Below are 25,860 nucleotides of genomic sequence, written 5' to 3' on the forward strand. Positions count from 1 at the left end.
AATTTTTTTTTGTATGTGTATTAGTAATATTTTGGGGCAATACCGTTTTATTATTATTATTTTTGTTATATTATTAATTGATAATAGTTATTGATTGTAGGTTTTTATTTTTGCTATTGTTATCGGGGACACCGCCTCGTCGGCACTCTGGTTTTTTGCCCTGGCCAAGATTTTTTCTTTGCCTTTATCCATAAAGGGAGTTTTTCCCTGCATCTGATACTTATATATATATATCTTCAGTATTGAATTGCTGACATTTATTCAAATATCTTTTATTTTAAGGATCTATACATTGCCACTGCGTTATCTGTGTGTGTGTGTGTGTGTGTGTGTGTGTGTTTTGCTTTCAATATAATGGGCGTCGATCCAACCAATACATTGATTCTTACAGGGTTCACCGAGGATGAATTACTCGATACCGAATTGATAAAATCACTTCAGAACCAAATAATCAACCACACCAGCGCGTCCGAGACGATCCAGTTCTCGATCCTCAAGCTGTTCAAGCGGATCATCATGGTTTTTGAGCGATTGGAACTGAGCCAACGAGTATACGGGATCCTCAAGCTGGCAGGTTTCAAAGTTGGGTACGCCTCACAAAACAATTATGACGATTTCATCATGACTGACGATGGGTACAAGTTCGATACTCGAGAATACCTTCATTTACCAAGCCACGGCACCACGTTCATTATCTCTCCTCCTCCTAGTCCACCTCCTGGATGGGTACTGATGCCAGAAGAGGCCCCTGAGCAACGACTGATCTATTCTCCAGAAGAATTGCGAGAGTTATTATATAAAAGGGTTGATGATGGTAAGATCCAGCGATTGTTCGATGATGCGGGAGAAGAATGTGAACCCCAGGAAACTGCCGATGATAAGGTGGTGCATGATGATGATGATGATGATCATCGAGTGGTTGATCAAAAAGTGTTGTTACAAAGTGAAGGGTTGACAAGCCCGATTATTGTGTTGGAAGCTCCAGAGAACGAGGAATTATCATTATGGAATGTACATTCACAACATAAGAAGCCTACAAAAGTGCTGATGCCACCACCGGAATGAAGAAAACAATGATATATAAGGAATGAATATATGTATGGTTAATAAGTGGTCACTTATACACAGAGACGACACGAAGACCCAGCAGATGGGTACACACGTGGCGGGCGCATATATCACGTGCATATTTGGTGTTACCCTGTACTGAATGCTATAAGGACATGGAGATTGGTAAGTCCTCTTTGGTGATCAATAGCAATCGTGATCAATCACCAAAGAGGGAGGACTTTTGTTATTGAAGAGTGCTGAACCCTAATCCTTTTGATGCAAACCATCCCAAAAAACAACAACAACAACAACAACCAGCCCTTTGCGGGAAGGAGTGAGAGAGAGAGAGAGAGAGAGAGAACAGTCATGTGATGCACCACCGCACATAACCATAATTATTTTCCTAGGGGAGTATAAAAACACAGAAAATTTTCCACTTTTTGCCCAACTTCTGTCTTGATTTCAGTTTTCCTTTTCTTCATCTTTATGCACGGGCATTACGCATATCAGTGAGGATTCGTCCGAGATTGTGTTTTTGCTGGTTGAAAACTTTAACCGTGACCCCTCCTCGTTGGACGGTATTCTTTCGGGAATATCTCCAAGAGGGAATTTTTGGATGAATTTTGCAAAACTTCGAATTGGTTTTTTTTTTTTTTGTTTTTTGAAGAGAGGAAGACAAAAAGAGAGAAACCTGGTTCATTAACTATATACCTCACCTAGCTCTCGATAGCCGATCACATCATTGATGTTTAACATTATTTCAATTGTTATGTGGTGGGTGGGTTGGAGATTCAAGGTTGTTGGGGAATAGGAAAATATTTCCCTTTCTGATGATGGCAATCATTACTTTTTTTTAATAGTCTTTCAGCGTGGTCGTTGTGGAGTGTTAAAAGAAATGTGAGTTTGTATAGATTTTGTGATTGGAATGACCAATTGGTTGATAAAATACGGAGGAGTGATTAAATACAGAAGTTTTCAATGAAGTATCATAATGGTGTATTAAATATATGAATGTATTATTAGCAAGGCAAGAAGAAAAATAAAAGGTAACTCATTAAAAATTGGCTTAATCGGAGAAGGAATAATAAAGAATGGGGATCAGAAAACAAAAAAAACAATTGGATAATAATGAATTATAATAATAATAATACTATCTATAACTTTATGGAATGGGGGGTAGATTTTCCTAACAGAGAGAAAAAGAAGGTAATTAATTATAAATGATTCAAAACTACTGCAAAACAGCAAAACATTAAAGAAAAAAAAAACCCCCAAAAATAATAATTATTCATCAATAATATGATTGATGATTTCATGACATTGTCTTGACACAATCATAGATAGACAAGAAATAAATAAATGAACAAAAAAAAGTATAGTAAAATGTAGCGGAATATTATTATCGACGATACATACCACTGTTGTAACGGTGACCATCAAATAAACCATTAATAGATCAATAAGATGAAAGTTGAAACTGGTCAAATTAGAATTAAACAGGAAAAATAGAGCTCATAATTCAATGGAAGGCTTCCAAAGTGGCATTTGGTTTATCAGTAAATGGTTCCATGTTATGTTTACCCCTGGCATACTTGAAATACATCTTGTCCCCAATGAAATCAAGTTCTCTCAAGACTTTATCCAAATCACTTTTCGTCAAAGCAGCACTAACACAAATTCTTATTCTCGAACTGTCGATCGGGGTGGCAGGGTACCCAACAATCACCACGGCAATTCCTCTCTTGTACAACGCTCTGGCTACGGCAGGCAATTTATTTGGAACATAAAGCAATAATGGGATCACCGGAGAATCATCCATACCAAAGGCAATGAACCCCAATTTCTTCAAACCAGCACGCAAGTAACGGGAATTGAAGGCAATACGTTGAATTCTTTCCTTCCCTTCACCAGGATTGAGTTCTCCCATAATGATTTTCATTGAGGTCAAAATCTGCGAGACAATTACCGGAGAAATCGATTCCGAATACACCGGGGCGGTCAAATCGAGTCTAAGACGATCAATGATATGTTGTTCAGCGGCAACGTACCCACCAGCAGCACCAAATGATTTGGTAAAGGTTCCCATAAGAATATCGATTCTTGAAGGGTCAATGTTGAAATAATCACAAACTCCACGGCCGTTTGGTCCCATGGCCCCAATAGAATGCGCTTCATCGACAAAAAGGTAAAACCCGTACTTATCTCTAAGATCCACAAGCTGAGGAAGTGGGCACATCGTCCCTTCCATAGAATACAACCCTTCAACACAAACAATGATCTTCTTCCAAGGTTTATGAGTTCTTGGAAGCCCTTGGGAAATGCTGGTTCTGATGATTTTTTCCAATTTCGCCATGTTATTATGAGGGAAACGTTTAATGGTGACCCCGGAAATTCTGAGCCCAGTTCTGATGGACGAATGGTTCAATTCGTCAGAAATCACAAGACATTCGGAATCCAAGAAACTGTCGAACAAATTGGCATTGGTACTGAACCCTTGAGAGAAGATTAACGAGTCGTCCTTGCCGACAAATTTTGCCACGAGTTTTTCCAATTCCGCGTGTTTATCGGTGGTTCCTCCTTGATGACGAGGGGCCCCAGCTCCAGTACCGTATTTGCGAAGGGTCACCAAAGCATCGTCAGTACAAATCCCCACGGATTGTGCAAATCCCAAGTAATTGTAACTGGCAAAGTTCAAACAATTGGTCACCGACCCAGTGTACTTCAAAGTTTGGTTATAATCATCGGAATGACGGTCGTAGCAGGTGATGTATCTTCCCGGGACCCCAGTGGTAGGAATGGAGAAATTGTCATCGATCTTCCGTTTCATTCTTCTGACGTAAAACGATTCAAGACGCAGATAGTATGGGGCGTACCCATCTTTTTCAATCACGTCTTCAAACTGCTTCTTATCGAAGAATGTCCCAAAGAAATCCTTGAAGTTACCAACAATGATCAAAATAAGGAAGTTAAGATGGGTCAAGAGAATGGTGAAGTACGAAGGTTCCTCCAAAGGCTCGACGAGGTACGGGGTGTTTGGTTCGTGTTCAGAAACATAAAGGAACTCTGGTGATTCTAGCGACCCGAATTCCTTTTCCCGCTGTTCATCCTGGGAAAGCCCTTTGTTGGGGATGTATTTAGGTAAGGTCAATGTGTATTTCGACAGATCCATTCTCTTTATTTATCTGTCTGTCTGTCTGTCTGTCTGTTGTGTGCGAATCCAAAAAATGTTTTCGAATAACAGGAATGGACTGGAAGGTGATTTAAGGATGATTTGTTGTCTTTTTTTTTTTTTACTTTTGTCACCAATTTTTTTTTTCTTCCTTCCCGAATTTTTGTGGCACCTGACTTATTTTTTTTTTTTTCCATCTTCATCTTCGTCTTCTTCTCTTTGGGGTTTCTTGATTATTGTTATTATTGTTATTATTTTTATATTATTATTATTATTATTATTATTATTATTAATCTCCACACTCAAAGATGTTCAAGAAGTAGGTAGCAATTTTTTACCGTGTTTGTTATTGTATTGCTTTATTTACTAACCTCTCACAGATTCACCAAGGAAGACATCCACACCAAATCAAACATCAAATCATCGGTACAACGAGGCCTCAAATCGAAATTCGCAGAACAATTCCCATTGCTCAACCCGGTGATCGATGATATCATACCCAAGAAGTCCCAGATGATCCACATCAAGTGTGAAGAAAAGATCTCGCTCTATGCCATCGACGACACCGTGGTGGTGTACCAAATCAAGGATGAACTTTTCCCATCGCTTCATGTGGTTCACAAATACCCCCAGCTATTCCACACCGTTCAAGTCGATAGAGGGGCCATCAAATTCGTACTTGGTGGAGCCAACATCATGTGTCCTGGGCTCACTTCGAAAGGGGCTCAATTGCCAGAAGGCGACGAATTGCACAAGGATGATGTGGTAATTGTCAAAGCCGAGGGAAAAGAAAACGCATTGGCCGTGGGGAAATTGGTGATGGATGTCCAAGACATCAAGAACTTGAATAAAGGAATTGGTATTGAGTTGATCCACTACTTGGGTGATGGATTGTGGAACTTGTCATTGATGTGAAATAGATTTTTTTTTTTTTTTTTGGGGGACGATGTGTAATGTGGATTCATGATAGTACTCTAAAATTTATGTATCAATATAATATAGAATGATTTTATTATTCGTTATTTGATTATTGAAATTTCTGTTTGGGCTGTAAATTCATTCTTTTATCAACCTGATTTTTTTGGTGATGGTGTATTTTCCTCGGAATGTCATTATTATTATTATTATTATTATTATTATCATATCATCATAATTATAATGGAATTCCAAAATTTCTATCTCATTGAAATAGCACAAACAAAATGCAAAAGGTGAAATTTCCAATACAGTACGAATCAAGTTAGCTTCTACAACCAATCCCACCAAACCAATATTCAACTTAAAAAGAAAAAAAAAAAAAATCCTGCCCACAGACAATAAAATGACAATAATGAAGAAAGAAAACGTAACATAAACTGAACTTGATATTATAGAGAATCAAATAAATTCTATCAAAAGAAACAGAAACAAAGAAAAAAAAAAAAAAGAGACAACCTAAATACACATAGAGAAAAAAATAATAATAATAGTAATAATAAAAATAATAATAAAAAAATAATAATAATAATTTAAAAGAACAATAAAAAAAACAATCAAAAAAAAAATTCAGCATTAGAATATCAGCATATTCATGGAAATGCAAACAACAATCTTCTTCTTCCCTGTTTTTTTTTTTTTTTTTGGTTATACACACAGTCTATTGATAATCACCCACATTATACAACCCAATATCAGTATCGGCAGCCTTAGCACTAACATCCATAACATCATCAAATCCAATGGCAGTAGATTCCCCTGCGGCTTCAGCGGCTTCTCTACGAGCAGCAATTTCTTTGATTCTTTGATTCTGGGCTCTGACTTTTTCCAATTCTTGCAAATAACGGTCTTCGACCCCGGTAATGTATTTCCCGGTGAACACCCCGACTTCAAAATCGTCGACTCCCGCGTATTTACAAGCTTCTTTCAAATCTTCCAAATCTTGGTAGAAAACCCTATCGGCATGGATCTCTTTAGAAACTTGTTCATCGTCACGGTTATAAGCCACAAGGGCTCTAGTGTCGGCCAAATCAATCCCATAAATATGGTTGAATCTAATTGGTGGGGCACAAGAAGCAAAAAACACTTTTTTAGCCCCGGCTTCTCTAGCCATCTGGACAATTTCTTTCGAGGTGGTCCCTCTGACGATCGAATCATCGACAAGCAAGACGTTACGGTCTTTGAATTCAAGACTCATCGCGTTAAGTTTACGACGTACCGAGGAAACACGTTCTTTTTGGTCTGGCATGATGAAGGTTCTACCAATATAACGGTTCTTGTTGAACCCTTCTCTGTAAGGGATCCCCAATTCTCCAGCACAAGCAAGGGCCGAATGACGGGCGGTATCTGGGACAGGAATCACCACGTCGATGTTTTCTTTGGCGAGACCACCAAATTGACGATTGATATTTTGGGCCAACTTTTCCCCCATCTTGATACGTGAACGGTACACGGAAACCCCATCGAGAATCGAGTCAGTTCTGGCAAAATAAACGTATTCAAAGATATCTGGAGTGAAAGTTTTCGCAGGGACAACTTGACGGAACTCTGGGACCATGGTATCTCTTGGAATAATCACCGCTTCACCAGGCTTGAAATCACGCAAGTTGGTGAAACCCGCGGCTTCCAAAGCAATGGATTCCGAAGCAAGCATGTAATCTTTGACCCCGGTTTCTGGATGAGTTCTTTCGCCAAACAACAATGGTCTAATACCATGAGGGTCTCTGAAACCAAACACACAGTACCCAGCAATCATCCCGGTACAAGCGTAGGCCCCACGACATTCTTGGTACACCCCTTTGAGAGCGTTGAAGATATCTTCGTTGTTGACTCTGGCCTTGTTGTAATTCTGCAACTTGGCGGCAAAGATGTTCAACAACAATTCCGAATCACTGTCGGTGTTGATGTGACGATGGACTTCTTTGTCCAAGTATTCTTTGAGGTAACTCCCATTGACCAAGTTACCATTGTGAGAAAGGGTGATCCCATACGGACTATTCACGTAGAATGGTTGGGCTTCACTGTTGGCCGAAGAGCCGGCGGTTGGATAACGAAGATGGGCAATCCCCATGTTGCCAATCAACCCGGTCATTCTCTTTTGGGTGAAGACATCGCGAGCCATCCCGTTACCTTTACACTGGTACAAACGACCCCCATTACCGTTGGTCACCATCCCAGCAGCATCCTGACCTCTGTGCTGGAGGATCATTGAGGCGTTGAAAAGTTCTGGCGAGGCCAATTGGGTCTGGTCACCGAGAACAATACCGACAATACCGCACATCTTTGATTAAAAAGGAGCAATGAGTGAGAGTTTTTTTGTTTGTGAGAAAAAAAAAAAAGAAGAGATTTCCTCGGGGCAAATACAGTGGAAACGGTAGCAGATACAACAGAAATGAAGCACACGCAAGAATCAAGAAGAGAAGAGAACAGAGGGGGAGAGAGGATCTGTCAAGGTTGCAAGAAAAAATAAAAAAAAAGCTCTTAACTCCTCGAAATAGATAAACTGATTGGTGACTCAGGGCGAAAAATTTTTCCTGGAATTTTTTTGCCTCGCAGAAAAAGAAAGTGTGATTTTCCTAACATGAATGGGGTTCTCTTCAATATTATTATTATTGGAATGCTTTTTTTTTTTTTTTTTTTCTTTTTTTTTTTTTTTTTTTTTTCTGTTTCTTTATCTTTATTGAATACTGTTGTTGGCGAGGCAAATTATAAAGTTCATCCTTCTTCATGTCTTGTGAGTAGGGGCTATCGCTACAAAGTTTACCAGTCTTTCGATGATGATTAATTCCTATTCTTTTTATCTACTGGTTATACCAAAGCATCAAGAATATACATATATATATATTACACGCATTCAAAGTAGATACTATTTTCATATCTCCACTGCGAGCAACTCTTTCACCACCACTTTTAGCCCATCTGTATCATCATTCGATCCGCAATATTCTCTCAATTCTTTAGTTAAAGTATCAATTCCAATGTAGTATTCACTAGTGCTTGTATTGATGAGGTCACCAACTAATATCCGACACTGTTCCTCCACTAGGAGCCAATTCACAATGATATCGACATATTCCACTATCGACCATCCCTTGTCGACGATTTTCAAATAATGCAATTCTTTATCTTCTGGAGGGTCATCGGTTGATAATTTCCCCACAAAGTATTTTCTGACGCTAACAAGTTTCTTCAAGTTTGATAACTCATTCTCCATAAGTTTGTGGACCACCCGCTGTCGTTCATCGGAATCCAATGGCGCCAAACTAATCAACCAAATGATGATTTTCAACCATTTCTCAAGAAACTCACGCCCTTGGCGATGTTTGGACTTGAGGGATGTCGAGAGTGGGAAAAGAAGGGTCAATGTGAGATTACCATTGATAACCCCTAAGGGTTTGTAGAGATATTTCAATATCCCCGAGGAGATTAAAGAATTAACAATCGTCACCAGGAAAACCCCATTTCGTTCATCATCATCATCATCATCATCATTATTTGTGTATCCTACAGCAGGAGCCATTGAATGTTGAGTTGGGGTTAATAAATTTAAAATCAAACCAAAACATCGAATATAACCCCATTTACTCAATTTCTCCCAGCGTTTATACTCAAACTCGGCCTCCTCGTTTTGTAAATAACTCTCCTTTGATAAATAGTTTTTGAGCACCAATACTATCAAATCTATTCCTTCGGCAGTGACAAATTGTTGTTTACAATCGACCGCGGTCTTACCAGGAGCGGTGAATAAAAATTGACACCAATCAAGAATATTCGACAAGAATTCCTCTTGGATCGAGTTTTTAGGAGGGAATAATGATGGTTTACGGAATTTGAAAATGATCAACGATACAAGTTCCATGAGGTTGGAGTACTTGGCAGTTTTATAATTACTGTCGATTAACGCATTGATGAGGTCAACAAACTTGCCGAACGCCGAGTATTCTTGAGAAACCGCCGTCAAACTCAAGGAAAGTTTCACGAAAAATTCCGAGGCGTATTGATTGGTCAAAGTCAATGTTTGGGGTTTCTGTTTTATAGGGATACAAACATTGGATATCATATAATTCACTAAGGTTTTATTCTGGCTTAATGAGATGTTGTTGGAGGAATCTTGGGACGATGATGCGTCGGATATAGAAACATCAGACACTAAGGATACTAGTAATGATGATGCGGTGGTGACAAAATCATGCTTTTCAATTTCCGTGACTTTATCGTTATTGTTATTGGAATAATGGACGATTTTCCCTACCAACGCTTCAGGGAATTTCAATTGTAGCAATATCGAGACCACCAGTACGTTATTATCAAGGTTATCGTCATCATCGACCAAATCGTTGATAATATTGACCACCAGGTACACGATGTCGAAATTATCATGATGAATGATAATATCAATGAACAATTGCAAGACATTGGAGTTGTTGTTGTTGTTGTTGTTGTTGTTGTTGTTGTTGTTGCTGAGCCATTGGATCACCAGGGTTTTTAACTTCCCATCATCGATGATCACGACATTACCAAACTGTGAGATTAAGTCATGGAGCAATTCCTCGCTTGGCAAGATATCCAATAACGTCGAGGTGTTGTCTTTCACCGAGGCTCGTAGATCTCTGTTGACGATGGTGATTTCCTCGAGGTACTTTGCAACGCTCTTGAACCACCCAAGGTCCATCGATTGGTTGTTTTCATCGTCCAAGAACTTCCTGATGCCGGTGAATTGGGATTCCATGACCGGTGAGTGAGTCAAAGCCTTGCTGCTCTAACAATAGTAATAATCTTCAGTTCAACAACCAGCCCCGTCAAAAATCGTATGGCAATTTTTATTTTTATTTTTATTTTTTATTTTTTTTTTCATTTTTTTTTACCTTGGTGCATGTTTCCCTTTACACGCATTGACTAAATGATAATTAGTGCCGTCAAAAAAATTCTTGGGTCGTCTGCCGCGTGGAAGTTGGTTGGGAGTGGGAGGGCCATACAAATAATCGGTGGGTTAATACCCTCACTGTTCGTTTCCCAATATATATAATTGTTGTGTTCTCACTGTGTGTGTGTGTGTGTGGGGTGTGTTCTTAATCATTGTGTGTACTTTTGCTGATTATTCCCTGTCTGTTTCTTTCATCATTATCAACAGAGTCAAAAAGATTGGCAGTCCCTAAAACAAAAATTGGAATTTAATTTAATTTACTTTTATTTTTTTTTTTTAAAAAAAAAAACTTAGAATAAAAATAAGAACAGGGTCTAAAATTTCTCCTTATCTTTTTTTTTTTTTTCTTTTTCCTGTTCATTTCTCAACTTCTGTTACAGAATAGTCGCTAATCTGGTTGGTTTTCCCATTTGGTGGTTATATTTTCTTGGGTCGCTCATTCATTTCTTCCCCCAAAACAAAAGTATCTATCAGTGAACCTACAACAGACAACAATAACAATCACAAAAATGTCAGACGGCGTCAGTCCAGGTATTCGTGCCACCATCCGTGAACATCTTCGTAACCTTTGGTTGAACTGGGTCAAGAATGGCCGTTTTTACACCGCCTTACGTGATAAGACCAAGAATGGGATGCAAAAAATGCATCCTCGCCATATCAAGGAAGTGTTGGCAGATATCTTCAATAAGGCCAAAAATGGGATCATCAAGTTCGTCAAGAAGTTGTTGAGCTCCCCAATGAACTTTGTCAGAATGCTTGTGGCCTTCATGATTGGCGAATTGGTCGAAAGTAAAGAATTGCACAATAAATTGATGACCCATTTCACCAAAAAGAGAATCGCTTGAACTTACTTGGTGAGATTTGTTGGCTTTTCACTTATTATTGAGGTCCACCAATAACCTTGTCAATTTATTATTGGTGTACTTAATCTCGTCAATTTTGGAATTATTTATGATACCCACCCCAGTGTTTTTTTTTTTTTTTTTATATATTATCTCCTTATTTCGCTTCTATGTGTTTTCATTATTTTATCCTTTTAGATAAAAATTTTTGTCGCTTCAGTTTAACCTCGTTTTATCCCATTTCATTATTTTATGCTCTCTAATGCTTCCAAAGTTCTTTTTTTTAATCTAATAAGATGTTCTATTGTCCATCCAATTTGTCTTTTTTTTTTTTTTTAACATCAATATAAAAGAATTAAATCGTATAAACTATGCAATACAAAAAAAAAATAACAACCGTATAATCATCTATTTACATTAATATAGTCTAACTTAAAACCTTCTCGCTATTTAAATCATCTTTCTTCTCATCACTTCCAAACCAACGATCCCAGATCCCTTTTTTATGGAGCAACGCCAAAATCAAAATCCCCGGCAATTGCCAAACCGAACCCCAAAACAACTTCTTTGCATAGGCATTGGCTAATTTGGCGTCTGCTTCTTTAATAACCTGTCTTGTGGCGTGTGCCCCAGCGCTGGCCCCGGCACTCACCACCAGTCCAACGTATCCTGCTCCATAGATCTTTCTTTGATGTTTCCAAAACTTCATGGCTTCCCAAGATAACCACCCGTTCAACAAACTAGAATCAACGACAAACCACCAATCGGTGATCCCATAATAACTCAAACCAAAGCAGATTGGGAACATTAATAACGCGTACCGTAACGCCACTCTAGCATTGAGGCGAGGGTTCTCGTACGCCGTCATCACGTAACCAGCTTGTTTATATTGATCTCTAATATTGTGGGACAACGCGTTGAAATGAGGGAATTGCCAAGCGTATAACAAACTAGCAAGTAGCCAGGCACCAGCATCACCACCAACTAAAGATAACAGCCCACCGCTGGCAGCAGCCCACCCCATTAATGGAGGAATCGCCCCAACCACCGCCCCGACCCAGGTGTTGATGATATGTTTCCGTTTAAGTGAAGTATAAGTCCAAGCATAAAGCACGATATTGGCAATCCCCAATTGGGCCACCAAAGGATTGACCCCAAGGTAAAGTATCGAGGCCCCGAGGGTTCCTGCGACTCCGGCAAAGCCCATGGCTTCTTTTGTCGAGATTAATCCGGTGACTACTGGTCTGGCGGAGGTCCGGACCATTTTACGATCAAACTCAGGTTCCCTGGCCATATTGATGGCGTTGGCAGCTCCAGAACATAAAGAAGTCCCCACGGTCAAACAGACAAGCGAAGTGAACGATCCTGGATAAGGAGCAATGGCGTAGGAACAGATTGACGATAGCATCACAAGAAAAGTTAGGTTTGGTTTTGTGAGGGCAAAGAACCCATTAAGTTTCTTGTTGGTCGATATTGGTTTGTTGGAAGGTGTGCATATTTTAGGAGTCACCTTGAAAGGAATGTGAGAAGGGGTAGTAGTGGTCTTCTTTTCATTATCTTGATCCGAGTCCTCTTTCGGCTGGCAGGAAATGACAAATTTGTTTGGCAATATTTTATCTAAATTGTTTCTCAAAAAGAAATCGTCACCAATACACGACGACGATTTGGTCCTCTGGAGCCTAGAAGTGGCGAAAGATCGGCGATGATTGGTTTGAATATTGAGACATAGCACCCTACTTCCTATTGTCAGTGAGGATTTGTGTATGAGCTGGCCAGGAAGAAGGGGAATTAGGGTTAATCGGTGAAGCAGCATAATAATAATCCAACCAGACAAAAAAAAAAAAAAAAGCGATAAATGAGCAGCAACAAATATAGATCGATGCAAAGAGAAGGAGAAAAGAGAAAAAAAAAAAGAACAAGAAGAGGCGAGGTTATGGAGGGGACTAGATTCTGTGATCTAGATACTGTGGTTTCTAACAATCACCATCGAACTCTCTCACTCACACACCGATGATTTTTTTTTTCCACCAAAAACCAAAAGTTTTCCCGCCGGTGAGAGGACCGGCGCGGTGCTTCGAACCAGCGTCGTTATGAAGAAGGTTATTTGAGAGAGGAGGGGGAGTATATTTGTATATTATGTTTATATGTTATTGCGTATGATTATCGCAGTTGTTTTGCCTGGGTAGACATCAGCGTTAGAATCGTTCTCGTATCTGGGGAAATGAAATGCCTCAGATAAACCAGTCATGAAAATTCGGCTAACAGTTGGGCTGCATAAGTGCATCTTGACATGAACGTTGGCAAATAAATAAATATATATGATAGATAACTGCCCAAGAGTTTTTCTTGTCTTTTCTTGTCTTTTCTTTTCTTTTCTTTTCTTTGTTTCTCAATTCTTTACTAATATTCATCAAATAATCAAGTTTGTATTCCCTATTGTTTCAAAAAATATGCCGCCAGAGTTAAACCCAATCCCCCAGAAAGAATATGATAATATGGACGATTTGGACAGTATCATCTCGAGCTACGAGCCACTCGGGAACGTAGATCACCGTGATAACGTTAGCAAGACCAGTTTCGATATTGGTGGTCTCAATCACAAACAATCCCCATCGCCAAATCAAAATGGTGGTCCTGAAAAAAGAGAGTTGTTAAGCCGCAAATTGAGCCGAGTGTTGACCCATTCTAGCCATTTTGAAAAGGTTACAAATAGCGAGGCACCCAGTGTTAATGATGCAAATTCACCGTCTTTTAAGCAAAAGATAATGGACAAATTTCTGATCAAGAAGGGTGGAAAGAAAGCATGATGGACTATAGAAAGAGAATCATTTCATATCCGCCCCTTTTGCTTGTTATAATATTATATCCAATTGTCTGTATTCATTATTATCTTTTTTTTTTTGTTTTTTATCTTCTTTTTTTCTTTTTGCTCATAGCACAATATACATTATAATGGTACTGTATTTATTTAAATAAATAAAATTACAGAGTAGGATGTTGTAGCAATTCAAAGCAGTGACAAGTGAGAGAAAGAGAATCACCATTTAACCTGGGCATGGTGCTAGTGTTCCGATAACAATAGTATACCTGTGTTATTTCTATGATTCTGCTATTTTAATGACTGACTGGAAAAACAATCCCCTGCTCCCCCCGCCTCCCCAGCATTGCAACAATATTGCAATGCTATGTTACTCACTCTTGCTTAATTGATTAGCTGTTTCCCCCATTTCAATCTACGCTAATGTCTCTGATCATGTACATTACCCAGTGTTGCTATGCCATGCTTGCTGGATGAACATGGATATAATAAATATTTATATCTTTTTTTTTTCACCTAAAAATCGTTCAACTCTCTGGTGGTGAAAAATATATTCAAATTAAACTAATTTAAAAAAAATAAAAATAAAAAAGAGGAGCGCGCGACGCGTCGCGTGGCAATTTTTTTTTGTTTATTTTTTTTTTTTTTTCCTCCTTTTTGCGAAAGAAATTTCCTCTTTGGGACGGTTGATAATAAATATATATATAAAAAAAAAAAAATACTACGCGTCTGTGCAGGCCTTTTTTTCTTTTTAGTGTTGTTCTTCTCCTATTAGTAGCATTTCTTTTCCCCTTTATTATCATCATCTGTTGCCTCTTCTGTTATCTTTCCTTTTTTTTTTTTTCTTCTTTTCGTAAAATTTATCATCCTTATTCTCATTCGTTATCAACAACAACTATATCACAAAATATTTATACCTTACAACATCTACAATACATCATCATCATCATCATCATCTCCACAATAATAGATCAATCCAAATGTCCAACTTAGCAAATATTCCTCCATCTACTCCTCCAAGACCCTCAAAACAATTGCTGGTGATCACTCCACAGACCCCACAAGATGACTATCATATAACATCGCCGTTGTCTTCCACTACTGCTACCAACACCACCCCATTCAGTCCCCCAATGAAACTCAAGAAGAATACTTTCTTATCAGTACCTCCATCCATCACCAAAAACACTGCCAAGACCCCGAAGACTCAAAGGAAAGTCTACTCGGGGGTTGGAAGCTTGATCACCCCCGATTATACTCCAAAGTTGAAGAAAAGACAAGATATGTATAATTCGCTTGTCGCCAGTATGAAGAGTGAACAAGAATCTGAGTGCGGCGGTAGTCTCCAGAAGAAACAAAGTATTTTGGAACAATTGGAGAGTCATGCAGAAAGTCAATACGAAACCGAAGAAGAAGAAGAAGAAGAAGAAGAAGAAGAAAGATCAATTGTCGAGCCACAAACTCCTACTGGACCTCGTGAAATCGCACAGTTACCTACTGATGATTTTTTAACCCCCATTGCTAAAGTGTTGAAAACCCAGACGTCTCTTGGTGATGACTTTGAAGAAGATAATGACCTCAGCAGTCCTTCGATCCGTAAACAAAAGGGCAGGAGATCGTTGGGTATTTTCCAATCCAGAGAATTACGTTCGTTCCCACCGGCGGTTAAAACCCATGAATACAAAAAAATCAATTTCAATCCTAACGCAGAAATCTTATTGATCAATAAGAAAGGCGATCATAAAGTGAAGAAATTCGATACCTCGAACCGATTTGATAGAGATTTCCAGCCAAAGTGGTTACTTGGTAAGCTTTTATCGGTGGAAAATGGTGAAGATAAACTTGAGCAGGTTGATGATAAGGCGAAGAAAGATGATGAGTTAGTTGCTAGATTACTCGAAGAATACGAAGAAGATGGCAAAAACCAAGAATGTGATGAAGAAGAAGAAGAAGAAAAAGAAGAAGAGGAGGAGGAGGAGGAGGAAGAACAAGGAGAGTACAATGATAAAGAAGAGTTGATGAGATTTGAAAGATCTTTCTACAGTAGAGAAAGTTTCGTCGTATGAGTTTTACACTGTTGTTATTTATTTTATATTATATCTTTTACTATCCCTCCAGGATTTTCCTATTTTTGAATGCTATTTTTTATTTCCATGTTTGTTATTGTTACTTATGACCGTTATTATTGTTCTATATAGATAAGAAAAAAAAAATGTTGACATATTCAGAGTTTATGTTATTATTGATTTGCGTAAGACGAATCGGATTATTATTATCATAATATACCCATTACCGTACCGTACCGTGTATGTCCCAATATATGTGAAGATCATTAATTGTCCAATGGCTCATCATCGACGATCTACCAATGTGTGCCATCATGCAGCACAAGATATTTTGAAACGCCAATTTTTTCTTGTGTATATAATTTATTTATTTTCCCTGGGATGGTGGATGCCTCGGGGGGCATTTTATTTTTCTTTTTTCTTTTTTCTTTTTGAAGTCTTCTCAAATACATCAACTAACGATAATAATAATAATAATAATAATAATAAAAATAATGGTTGCTAAGAAAATTGTCGTGGTAGGAGATGGCGGGGTTGGCAAGACCTGTTTATTAATGCTGTTTGCCAAAAGTGGGTTTCCAGCCCATTATATCCCCACGGTGTTCGAGACCCATAATAAACAAATCATCATTGATAACCAACCAATTGACTTGGAATTGATCGATACCGCAGGACAAAAGGAGTTGGGAGAACTCCGGCCGATGGCGTACCCTGATTCAGATATCGTTCTACTATGCTGCTCGGTAGACTTGCCCGAATCACTATACAATCTCCAAAATATTTGGTTTCCCGAAGTGCTCGAGCATTGTGGTGGTGGTAACGCCGACACCAAGGTGGTGATGGTGGTTAACAAGACCGATCTAAGGACCAACGAGGCCATCTTGGAGAACTTGGCCATCACTGACCAAACCCCATTGACCACCTCCCAATGCCAACGAGTCGCCGAGGCAATTGGGGCATCGACAATAGTAGAATGTTCTGCTTGTCGAAACACTGGGATCAAACTGGTGTTCGACACCGCGGTGAGGATATCTCTTGGGAAACCAATCAATACTGCTAAATCAAACTCAAACTCCAAACGGGGAGGGAAATGTATAATAGTATGATACGAGCTTACAGTAATCGACATTAGACCACCAAATAAATGGAGAATAAAGTTAATACTACTAATAGTAATAATAAAATGTAGTAAAAGAACCAAGAAAGCCTCATCATGGAAAAACAGTCCTCCATCATGAGATTGGCCTTGACCCTTAGACACGATCCCTAGTACCCAAAATCAGAAAGTATCAAAATCCGAAATTGCAAGTCCTAAAGCTTGATCTTCTCCGTAAACAGAACCCATCGATCCATGGTGGAATATAAGAAAGTGGGGCAGAAGTAGGAGAACCAAAGAAAGAAGGAAGAAGGAAGAAAAAAAAAAAAGAAAATATTAAAAAATATATCGAATAGAGAGGAAGGTTTACAAAACAAAAAGAAAATAACAAATTAACAGTGTATATTGAACTACACACGATAATAATTTGATAAAGAACTCCAGAAAACATATTAAGAAGAAGGAAAAGATTTCGAAAGTTGGGAATTTTCTGGCTGCTTTTATACCCCAGCAGAAAAAAAAAAACCTTACACCCAGACATACACTTATCTACTAGGACCACCCTCCCCTTCCAACAGAGAAAGGGATTATTTTTGTTATTATTATTATTATTATTATTATTATTATTATTATTATTATATATCAGCATAGAATAGAAATAGGTGGAGAGCAACAGAGAAGCAGTAATAATATTGACAAGCAGCACAAGCAAAGTCGAAATGAAAGAAACAAAAAAAAAAAAATCAGAAAAATAAACAGGAATCTAATGGAATAACATACCAAACCACCATAAAAAAACAAAAAAAACACAACCACATACAAGTTAACCAATAAATCATATCATAAAATAACACATTTCTTCGATTTCTTGGCCTTCTTATTTTTGCCGGCTTTTTTTTGTGGGATAAGAGATCTACCAATCTCTTCAAACAACTCAATAACGTTCTCGCCAGTTTTCGCAGAACATTCCACGTAACGATACGCATTGATGGCTCTGGCAACACCTTGGCCTTCTTCGGGACTCACAAAGGTGGTGCCTTGCTTTGCCATCTTTGCTTGGGTGGCAGGGTCCAATCTCAAATCTTTTTTGCACGCCACCAAAAAAATCGGAACCCCATGGACGTAATGTAACACTTCTTTTAACCATACGTGTTGGACGTTTTCTAACGAGGCCCTTTGCTCCACCGTAAAACAAATCAATACCACATCGGATTCAGGGTACGCCAATGGTCTGAGTCTTTCATAATCTTCTTGTCCGGCAGTATCCCACAAATTGAGCACGATGTTGTATCCGTCAACCACCAAGTTCGCGGTTTGGTCCTCAAACACCGTTGGCACGTAAACATCGTTAAATTTCCCGTCCTTGAATGCCAACAAGAGGGTGGTCTTGCCGCAATAACCATCGCCAACAATCACGAGTTTTTTCTTAAGTGAGTCTCTTGGAGCCATAATGGATGGGTGGATGGTTGGTAAATATATATCTATGATCTATGAATGGAGACGGCCACTAAAAAAAAAAAAAAATAATTATGGAAATGAATAATAGATCAGCAGGTGTAACAGGTAACCTTTGATTGTCGATCTATAAACAATAGATGGGGAGGTGGTCGGTTGAAGTATCAATTAGATAGAGTACGTACCCCTCCCAGATGTTATCGTTATCAAGACAATTATTAAACGCATTTGACAAAATCTCCCATGGGAAACATGGAAGGGTAGGGCAACCCCCTCGTACTTTTTTTTTCTCTTCCAACCATCAAACACTACATGACACAGTAAAACATAAACAAACAACAAAAATTAATTGAATAAAATGATAAAAGCTCATAATAATAATAATAATAATAGGCAAAAATATGTGATAGAAAAACACAAAAAGTGGTGCAAATACTAATTAATATTTTTTCTTTTTTTTTTTTCTGTAATTATCTCATAATTTCTCTCTTTTTTTTTTTTTTTTTCTTTTTCTTCTTTAAATGGCTCTTCTCCTAAAAATACAATACTAATACCTTCCAGAATTATAAAACACTTAAACTAGTAACCACCAGCGTAGCCGTTATTATTATACATTTGTTGACCATAATTCGAACGGTTTGCACCACCACCATAGTTCCCACCGTATGCTGATCCATTACCATAGCCAGTCTGGCCCCCGTGCCCTCCAGGCCCCCCTCTATACTGTGGTCCACCATGACGACTACCCCCGCCATTATTATATCTATGAACCGAACTGGCCCCATCATTCTTTGGTAATGGACGGAACTTGTTCTTGGCAAGAGTCTTGAACCCATTGGTGAGCAACCCAACAGTTTGGTAATTGTAATTAGCAAGCACGTAACCGTCGGGGTTCACCTCGATCGGTAAGGTATGAATGCTGGATTTTTCATTTCCTTTGAACAACAAACTGAACCGACCAGGACGTTTGTGGTCAAAGCAGAAAATATAGTACCCTCTCTTCTCATTGGCTCTAATATAACTATCCAAATAACTCTCGGCATCGGCACGGGATTTGTTGTAGAACTTATCACTATTGATCAACGCTTCCACAAGTTTCACGATCGGAGCAATGTGGAAAGTAATCAATTCATCCAAATCACTGTATTTTCTCCCAGACACAAAGTAACTCTTGACTTCTTGATTATTCTTATTTTTTCCCTTTTGTTCCGTGACATCCAAATGTTGGTACAAATTGTTGTCGACTTTCCAAGTGATCGCCAAATGATGTTCACCTCGAGATGATGGTCGAATAACCAAATCACCACGGCTTCTCGATGCCAAATAATCTTCGGCTTGTTTGGAGTTGAAATTATGGAAGTACGGATGTTCTACCACCTTCTTTGGTTTGCTTTCTTCGATCAACTTTTGTTTTTCTGTCCGTTCATCCTCTAGTTCAGCATTTCTATTCCACTCGGCAGGATTTCTTTGTTTATGCTTATTGTCACGATTCTGCAAATCTCTTTTCAAAACTGACCCATCAGACATGAATTTCTCATAATCAATTTCGAGAATCTTCGCCTGGATCGCTTGTTGAAGATGGAAAATTTCGCCAATTCTTCTGCGGTCATTATTTTCTTTCAAATGCTCAATACCAATTCTGCATTGCACCATGAATTGAGTGACCCCTTGAACATATTTATCAGCAATTTTCTTCAAGACCACAGTACAAATCATACCAGGATAGAAAGTTTCTGGGGTTTCTCCGGTCAACGACACAAAGATTTCTTGAGGATTCATAATGTGGAACTTCCGTCTAAATTCATCATAATGGCCCAACAATTCTTCCTTGATCATATACAAAGTTGCTCTCTTTCTTTTCCCGCTCTTATTCTCCAATTCTAAAGCATAATCTTCAAGAATCAAATCGTTCAACTTGTATACATTATCGCCTTCTTCCAACTTTCTGATAACACCTTCACCTTTTTCCAAATCATCAATATCTTCTTCATCCAATTCCAAGGCATCAGCCGCCATCTTAATCGCCAAAGTGTAATCTTCAGGATGAATTCTGGTTTCATCAAGAACATCAGCTTCATCGGCATATCTACCATTAACGGTTTCGGTAAACTTAAGGAAACTTGCACAATTAAGAAAAATAGTCTTCGATGTTAATTGTGAAGTGATAAGTTGTTGTCTGTTGACCAAACCAGATGAACTCTTAGTTTGGATACTTTGAAGTAAACCAGAGGCCTTTCTTGGTCCCAAACCAGCAACATATTGTAAGCAGGAGGCGTAGTAAGATTCACGGATCGCTCTGTTGATTTCCACACCCACCAAGTTCACAATGTCAACAAATGCCGTGGTGATGGCTTCTTTTAATCTGTCATTACTCAATAAATGTTGGAAACGGTAGAAGAACACTGAAGTAACGTCATCCTTCATGTTAATGTATTCAAGCAAAGGACTTTGCAAGTAACGGCCTAAGGCAACACAGTATCTGAACAAACTAGATTTATCAGGGAATTCTTGTTTGGCTCTCACAGAGTTCTCGTATAATCTAGCAATATCATCAGCAACAAAAATTACATCAAGAATTGGTGGCTCATTATTTTCATATTCCCGATAATCACCATCAGATTGAGCAGCCGGACGAAGTTTTTCAGAATTGACAATCTCCAAAACACGATCATAAAGTTTTTTGCTCCGAGCATTGTAACCATTAATACCAATAACATCAGGATTCAAACTTTGAACTTTCTTAACGAATGAATCTATGAACTCCGGACTCAATGGATGTTCTTCAAATTTAATAAACTCTTTAACTTCCCCAAACTCGTTCATATATACCCCGACAACCGCGTCAGAATGGAAATTACCTTCACCAGCAGATAAGGTCAAGGTATATGGGATGGCTCCAATTTCATAACCTGGAGGTCTGTATGGAGCTTGGTTTAATTTCTTATTCACAGCATTTCTAACTGATAAGAATACGCTGTTTTCACACTGCTTTCTAAGTTCTTCCTTAAGATGCATCCGGGCAAGAGTATTCAATCTTTTGATTGCCAAATCGAATGATGCTCTTCTGATTTCATTCCATTTAGATCCAATTTCTGATTCGCTATCCGATGCAAACGAAGTACTGAAGATTTTGTCTAAGAGCTGATCATATTCTTGTACATGGAAAACAATTTCGATCAAATTTTCTTGTTCTGCAATCAACATACGCAAAAACAAGTCAGGTTCATGAATCATTTGGGTGACCGGTTTATTCATCAAATATTTGAAGTCATAGTTTGGTGAGGCATTATTTATCTTAACTTTACCCTTTTCTGTCAATTTCACATTGATAACCGAATAATTGGCAAAAGTCTCTCTGATAGCGTGCCTGATTCGTGGTTCATGATACAATTCTTCGGCGTATAATTTTTTCACCAAGTTCATTGAAGTGTTAATGTTGGTGTAAACACTGTCAGCTCTGGTACAAATCTCAGCAAGAACACGTTCTGGCTCTTCGGTCGGGTCTTCGGTGAAATATTGTCTAGTTTCTTGAGAAATATTGGTGGCCACTTGACTAGCGGTGATACCAAAGTTTTCAATCATTTCATTCAAATCAGAATCTCTAACCCTATCCCAAATCGAATATTTCTGATGTCTTCTACTCTTGATTTTAGAGTCCTTGGATTTTCTGACGTTGGAGCCTCGGTTAAAATTATAGTCATCTTCTTCTTCATCTTCATCAATTTCTTCGAGATCGTCATCATCCTTTTGGCTTTCCTTCTGTATCTCTTTCAACTCTTTAGAAAACTTGAACAACACATAGTCATAGAAATCCTGATATTCATTGATTTTCTTCAATCCTTCAAGCTCTTCTTCGAATTCATCTAATTTCCCAAGTTTGGTCAACAAACTAATGACGGTTTTCTTTTTGCTCAATAAGCTGTGGAAATCAATATCCAACTGGCAAATTCTCCACAAATCATCTTCATCAAGTAAATCCTTAAGGATAAACTCGCCGGTTTCTGGGTCTTTGAAAGCATGAGTAATGAAATCTCTTCTGTGGGTCCAAATGAATGGAACTTCCAAATTGTCTTCACACATAAATGTCAATACATCTCCAACAGCATGTTCAAAAGGTTCAATAAGGTATTCATTATTTTGGAAGAACTCATACTTCTCCACGGCCATGGATTCTCTGATCCAGGTTTTTTCAAATTCGAAATCTTCGATATCTAGTTCATAATTCTTGACCACTGAACGCATTTCCTGGAATCTTTCTGGAATATCTGTGATTCTAACTTGGTTATCTTCCTCAGTCAACATCTTTTCCTTTAATTCGGTTTGTTCGAAAATATCAGTCAATTTAGGAACCCCATCACCTTCTTCGCCATCATCGTTATCTCCATCAATGTCTTCCAAATCTAAGGCCCATTGGTAGTCGGTACCATCACCAAAAATTTCAAACAACTGGTCCAATTTTTCTTGGTCGATATCACTATATTGTGGTGCGATAACCGACGTGGCTTGAGGTCTATATCTTCTATCACGCGAAGCATGATTGACATCACGATCTTCTTCATCATCAGAATCCTCTTCAATGAAATCGTCCATTTCATCATGGTCGGTTCTTCTTCTACCTCCATTGGCCGGAGCTTCATCTTCTGGTTCTTCTTCTTCATCGCTGAAAATATCATCTAGCGCATTACTTGCTCTATTGGAAGTCGATTGAGATTTATCATCCTCGGAAGAAGCTTTCTTCAATCTCTTGAATTTCGATTTGGCTCTTGGAGCAGCCCCAGTATTTTCCATTAAAAGATCCAAGTCATCTTCATCAAGCGCATCGTCTTCATCTTTTGGGGTTTTCTCCTTATGCTTTCTCTTTTTACGACGGTGTCTTCTTTCAGAAGAAGAGTCTTCTGACCCTTCATTTTCATCTTCATCATCCACGATGAACCCATCGCGAACTTTGGCAATTTCATTTTCATCGTCATCATCTTCCTCGTCACTAGAATCGATAGCACCACCGTTATCAGATTCCTCTGCGTCACGGTTCAAATAATCCGGCTTCTCCTCATCTGAGCTCGACATCGTGGACAGTATTTATTTATCCCAGAATTTAATTGGATAAGTCACCCAAATGTAAACGAAATAAAACACTGCTTAGATACGGGAACAACAATTACTTTGGTGTTTTTTCAAGACCAGCGTATATTTTGCTTTCAGTTTTTTTCAATCACTTTTTTCCTCCTCCTCAAGGTTCATCCTTCATGCGGATTACCCTACCAGTTCTCCCAACGCTGATGATTCAGTGTGAGGGGGGAGCTAATAAAATTCATAAACATCAACAGAATCCAATTATAATACTCGTGAATAAATGATGTAATAATAAATATAACAGTCAATGGTTTATAATCACCACTATACTAATGGTAACTTACAAATAAATATAAAAGCGTAAAAACCATATATAATATGAATAAATAAACCTAAAAAGTCGCTTATAACACAACGTTCTTGGCCAATTTTTGTTTATATTGCAAGATACTGCCGTCCCATCTTGTAGCAGTCTTGTTTTCAACAACGAAAATATCTTTGGCAACCTTGTCCAACAATCTGAAATCGTGGGAAACAACAACAACACCACCACTGAAAGCCTTAATGGCATCAGCCAAAGAATCAATGGTTGGGATATCCAAACCGTTAGTAGGTTCATCCAACAAGATGACATTTGGAGATTCAAGGGCCAACAAGGCGAAGACAACTCTGGATCTTTGACCTTCGGACAAAGTGGCCATCTGGGCGGTTTGTTGTTCACCGGTCAAACCGTATCTACCCAACTGCTGTCTCCAGTATTGGAAATCTTGGGAAATCGAAGAAAATTTGTCACGAACAAACTCTAATGGGGTCTTAGTCAAGTCCAATTGATCAGCAGAATGTTGGGAATAGACACCCAATTTGATGTGTGTGTGCTTGGAGACTCTACCACCTTGTGGTTGCAAGTGACCAGTCATAATCTTCAATAAAGTGGATTTACCCACACCATTTGGACCAACAAGAGCAACTCTAGAGTCCATATCAACACCAAAACTCAAATGTTCATAAAGACGGTTTTCAACACTTCCATCGTAAGCAAAAGAAATGTCATCGAAGGACAACACTGGAGGAGGCAATTTTTCAACGTCAGCGAATCTGAAGGAGAAGACCTTGTCTTCAACAACTTTTTCAATGAAACCATCAGCTTCCATCTTATCCAAAATCTTTTGTCTAGATTTAGCTTGTCTGACCAAGTTAGCATAAGTACCAGCACTGGCAATGAACTTCTTGATATCAGCGATTTCCTTTTGTTGTTTGTGATATTGTTTCATTTGGTTAGTCTCCAATTCGAGTCTGGTCTTGACATAGGTATCGTAGTTACCACCATATTGCATAATCTTTTTCAATCTCATATCGATCATGTTACTACAAACACCGTTCAAGAAATCTTGAGAATGAGAAACAAGGACCAAAATACGGTCAAATCTCTTAAGGTATTCTTCCAACCAGACACAAGCTTCCAAATCCAAATGGGCAGTTGGGTCATCCAACAACAACATGGTTGGCTTGACGAAAAGGGCCTTAGCTAAAGCCACACGCATTCTCCAACCACCAGACATGTCCTTGGTCTTCTTGTTAATAGTGTGTTTGTTGAAACCCAAACCAGTCAAAATAACAGAAGCTCTAGTTTCAAAAGTGGTTGGATCCATTTCTTCAATTCTTTCATACAAACCATCCAAAACTGGAGATTCTGGACCTTCATCGACAATGATTTGTTCAACCAAGTCTTCCAATCTCTTCATTTCGGCTTCAGCTTCTCTGACGACATACACCAAAGCAGAGTACTCAGTTGGGGCAGCTGGTTCGTTCAACAAATAAATATCAAAGTGAGCTGGAATTGGGAATTCTCTAGCAGCAATGGATCTCAACAAAGTAGATTTACCACAACCGTTAGCCCCCAAAAGACCGTATCTTCTACCATAATTCAATTCCAAAACAGAATCTTGGATAAGGACCTTACCGTGGAAAAGCAAGGAAACAGAAGATAACTTGACATCTCTAGAGGTTTCCAAAGAGTCCAAGACACCAGTGACCACACGATCAGAGATACCATCTTTGTCGGTTTGCAATTTCAATTGCTCGATCTCTTCGGCGGCGGAAGTGACATCATCCTTCTTGGAGGCTCTTTCCTTCTTTGGCTTCTTACCAGCAGCAGCTCTCTTAGCTTCTCTCTTAGCTTTAGATGCGGAGACCATTATGCTTAAAGATTTGATTCCTTTATTTTCTTTTTCCCTTGAGAAATGTGAGGATTCGAGAATAGGTGATCTTTTTTAGCCAGACGAAGCAAAAAAAAAAAAAAAAAAAAAATTTTAACTCATCTTGATAAGTTACCCGCAGTTTAGTGGTTTGTGGGTGGTGGAGGAGGAGGAGCACCATTTGAGGGTAAGCGTGA

At 38.6% G+C, this 25,860-nt stretch overlaps 13 protein-coding genes across 13 annotated transcripts; 6 read left to right on the forward strand and 7 right to left on the reverse strand. All coding sequences in view use genetic code 12, as the record gives it.

Annotated features, from left to right (window-relative positions):
• Positions 1 to 354: 354 nt before the first annotated feature.
• On the forward strand, positions 355 to 1,065 carry RCN1 (Rcn1p; the record flags this gene model as incomplete). The annotated part of the gene is made up of 1 exon (XM_064998172.1): positions 355 to 1,065. One exon carries the CDS (start codon positions 355 to 357, stop codon positions 1,063 to 1,065), a length of 711 nt encoding a protein of 236 aa, XP_064854244.1.
• Positions 1,066 to 2,569: 1,504 nt separating this feature from the next.
• On the reverse strand, positions 2,570 to 4,219 carry LCB2 (serine C-palmitoyltransferase LCB2; the record flags this gene model as incomplete). Its single annotated transcript, XM_064998173.1, has 1 exon — positions 2,570 to 4,219. One exon carries the CDS (start codon positions 4,217 to 4,219, stop codon positions 2,570 to 2,572), a length of 1,650 nt encoding a protein of 549 aa, XP_064854245.1.
• A 308-nt stretch (positions 4,220 to 4,527) lies between these two features.
• Positions 4,528 to 5,134, forward strand: TMA20 (translation machinery-associated protein 20; the record flags this gene model as incomplete). Its single annotated transcript, XM_064998174.1, has 2 exons — positions 4,528 to 4,538; positions 4,600 to 5,134. 2 exons carry the CDS (start codon positions 4,528 to 4,530, stop codon positions 5,132 to 5,134), a joined length of 546 nt encoding a protein of 181 aa, XP_064854246.1.
• A 721-nt stretch (positions 5,135 to 5,855) lies between these two features.
• ADE4 (amidophosphoribosyltransferase) lies at positions 5,856 to 7,475 on the reverse strand (the record flags this gene model as incomplete). Its single annotated transcript, XM_064998175.1, has 1 exon — positions 5,856 to 7,475. One exon carries the CDS (start codon positions 7,473 to 7,475, stop codon positions 5,856 to 5,858), a length of 1,620 nt encoding a protein of 539 aa, XP_064854247.1.
• Positions 7,476 to 8,066: 591 nt separating this feature from the next.
• Positions 8,067 to 9,923, reverse strand: DASC09_045770 (uncharacterized protein; the record flags this gene model as incomplete). Its single annotated transcript, XM_064998176.1, has 1 exon — positions 8,067 to 9,923. One exon carries the CDS (start codon positions 9,921 to 9,923, stop codon positions 8,067 to 8,069), a length of 1,857 nt encoding a protein of 618 aa, XP_064854248.1.
• Positions 9,924 to 10,627: 704 nt separating this feature from the next.
• Positions 10,628 to 10,963, forward strand: DASC09_045780 (uncharacterized protein; the record flags this gene model as incomplete). Its single annotated transcript, XM_064998177.1, has 1 exon — positions 10,628 to 10,963. The coding sequence occupies one exon, from the start codon at positions 10,628 to 10,630 to the stop codon at positions 10,961 to 10,963; it is 336 nt and encodes a 111-aa protein (XP_064854249.1).
• Positions 10,964 to 11,387: 424 nt separating this feature from the next.
• COX10 (protoheme IX farnesyltransferase) lies at positions 11,388 to 12,773 on the reverse strand (the record flags this gene model as incomplete). Its single annotated transcript, XM_064998178.1, has 1 exon — positions 11,388 to 12,773. The coding sequence occupies one exon, from the start codon at positions 12,771 to 12,773 to the stop codon at positions 11,388 to 11,390; it is 1,386 nt and encodes a 461-aa protein (XP_064854250.1).
• A 637-nt stretch (positions 12,774 to 13,410) lies between these two features.
• DASC09_045800 (uncharacterized protein) lies at positions 13,411 to 13,767 on the forward strand (the record flags this gene model as incomplete). Its single annotated transcript, XM_064998179.1, has 1 exon — positions 13,411 to 13,767. The coding sequence occupies one exon, from the start codon at positions 13,411 to 13,413 to the stop codon at positions 13,765 to 13,767; it is 357 nt and encodes a 118-aa protein (XP_064854251.1).
• A 991-nt stretch (positions 13,768 to 14,758) lies between these two features.
• Positions 14,759 to 15,844, forward strand: DASC09_045810 (uncharacterized protein; the record flags this gene model as incomplete). Its single annotated transcript, XM_064998180.1, has 1 exon — positions 14,759 to 15,844. The coding sequence occupies one exon, from the start codon at positions 14,759 to 14,761 to the stop codon at positions 15,842 to 15,844; it is 1,086 nt and encodes a 361-aa protein (XP_064854252.1).
• Positions 15,845 to 16,338: 494 nt separating this feature from the next.
• DASC09_045820 (uncharacterized protein) lies at positions 16,339 to 16,950 on the forward strand (the record flags this gene model as incomplete). The annotated part of the gene is made up of 1 exon (XM_064998181.1): positions 16,339 to 16,950. One exon carries the CDS (start codon positions 16,339 to 16,341, stop codon positions 16,948 to 16,950), a length of 612 nt encoding a protein of 203 aa, XP_064854253.1.
• Positions 16,951 to 17,780: 830 nt separating this feature from the next.
• On the reverse strand, positions 17,781 to 18,389 carry DASC09_045830 (Rho family protein; the record flags this gene model as incomplete). The annotated part of the gene is made up of 1 exon (XM_064998182.1): positions 17,781 to 18,389. One exon carries the CDS (start codon positions 18,387 to 18,389, stop codon positions 17,781 to 17,783), a length of 609 nt encoding a protein of 202 aa, XP_064854254.1.
• Positions 18,390 to 18,974: 585 nt separating this feature from the next.
• SPT6 (chromatin-remodeling histone chaperone SPT6) lies at positions 18,975 to 23,462 on the reverse strand (the record flags this gene model as incomplete). Its single annotated transcript, XM_064998183.1, has 1 exon — positions 18,975 to 23,462. The coding sequence occupies one exon, from the start codon at positions 23,460 to 23,462 to the stop codon at positions 18,975 to 18,977; it is 4,488 nt and encodes a 1,495-aa protein (XP_064854255.1).
• Positions 23,463 to 23,872: 410 nt separating this feature from the next.
• ARB1 (ATP-binding cassette family ATPase ARB1) lies at positions 23,873 to 25,663 on the reverse strand (the record flags this gene model as incomplete). The annotated part of the gene is made up of 1 exon (XM_064998184.1): positions 23,873 to 25,663. One exon carries the CDS (start codon positions 25,661 to 25,663, stop codon positions 23,873 to 23,875), a length of 1,791 nt encoding a protein of 596 aa, XP_064854256.1.
• Positions 25,664 to 25,860: the final 197 nt, after the last annotated feature.

The sequence above is a fragment of the Saccharomycopsis crataegensis genome (assembly GCF_037102585.1).
Source record: "Saccharomycopsis crataegensis DNA, jcf7180000000084, whole genome shotgun sequence".
NCBI lineage: Eukaryota > Fungi > Ascomycota > Saccharomycetes > Ascoideales > Saccharomycopsidaceae > Saccharomycopsis > Saccharomycopsis crataegensis.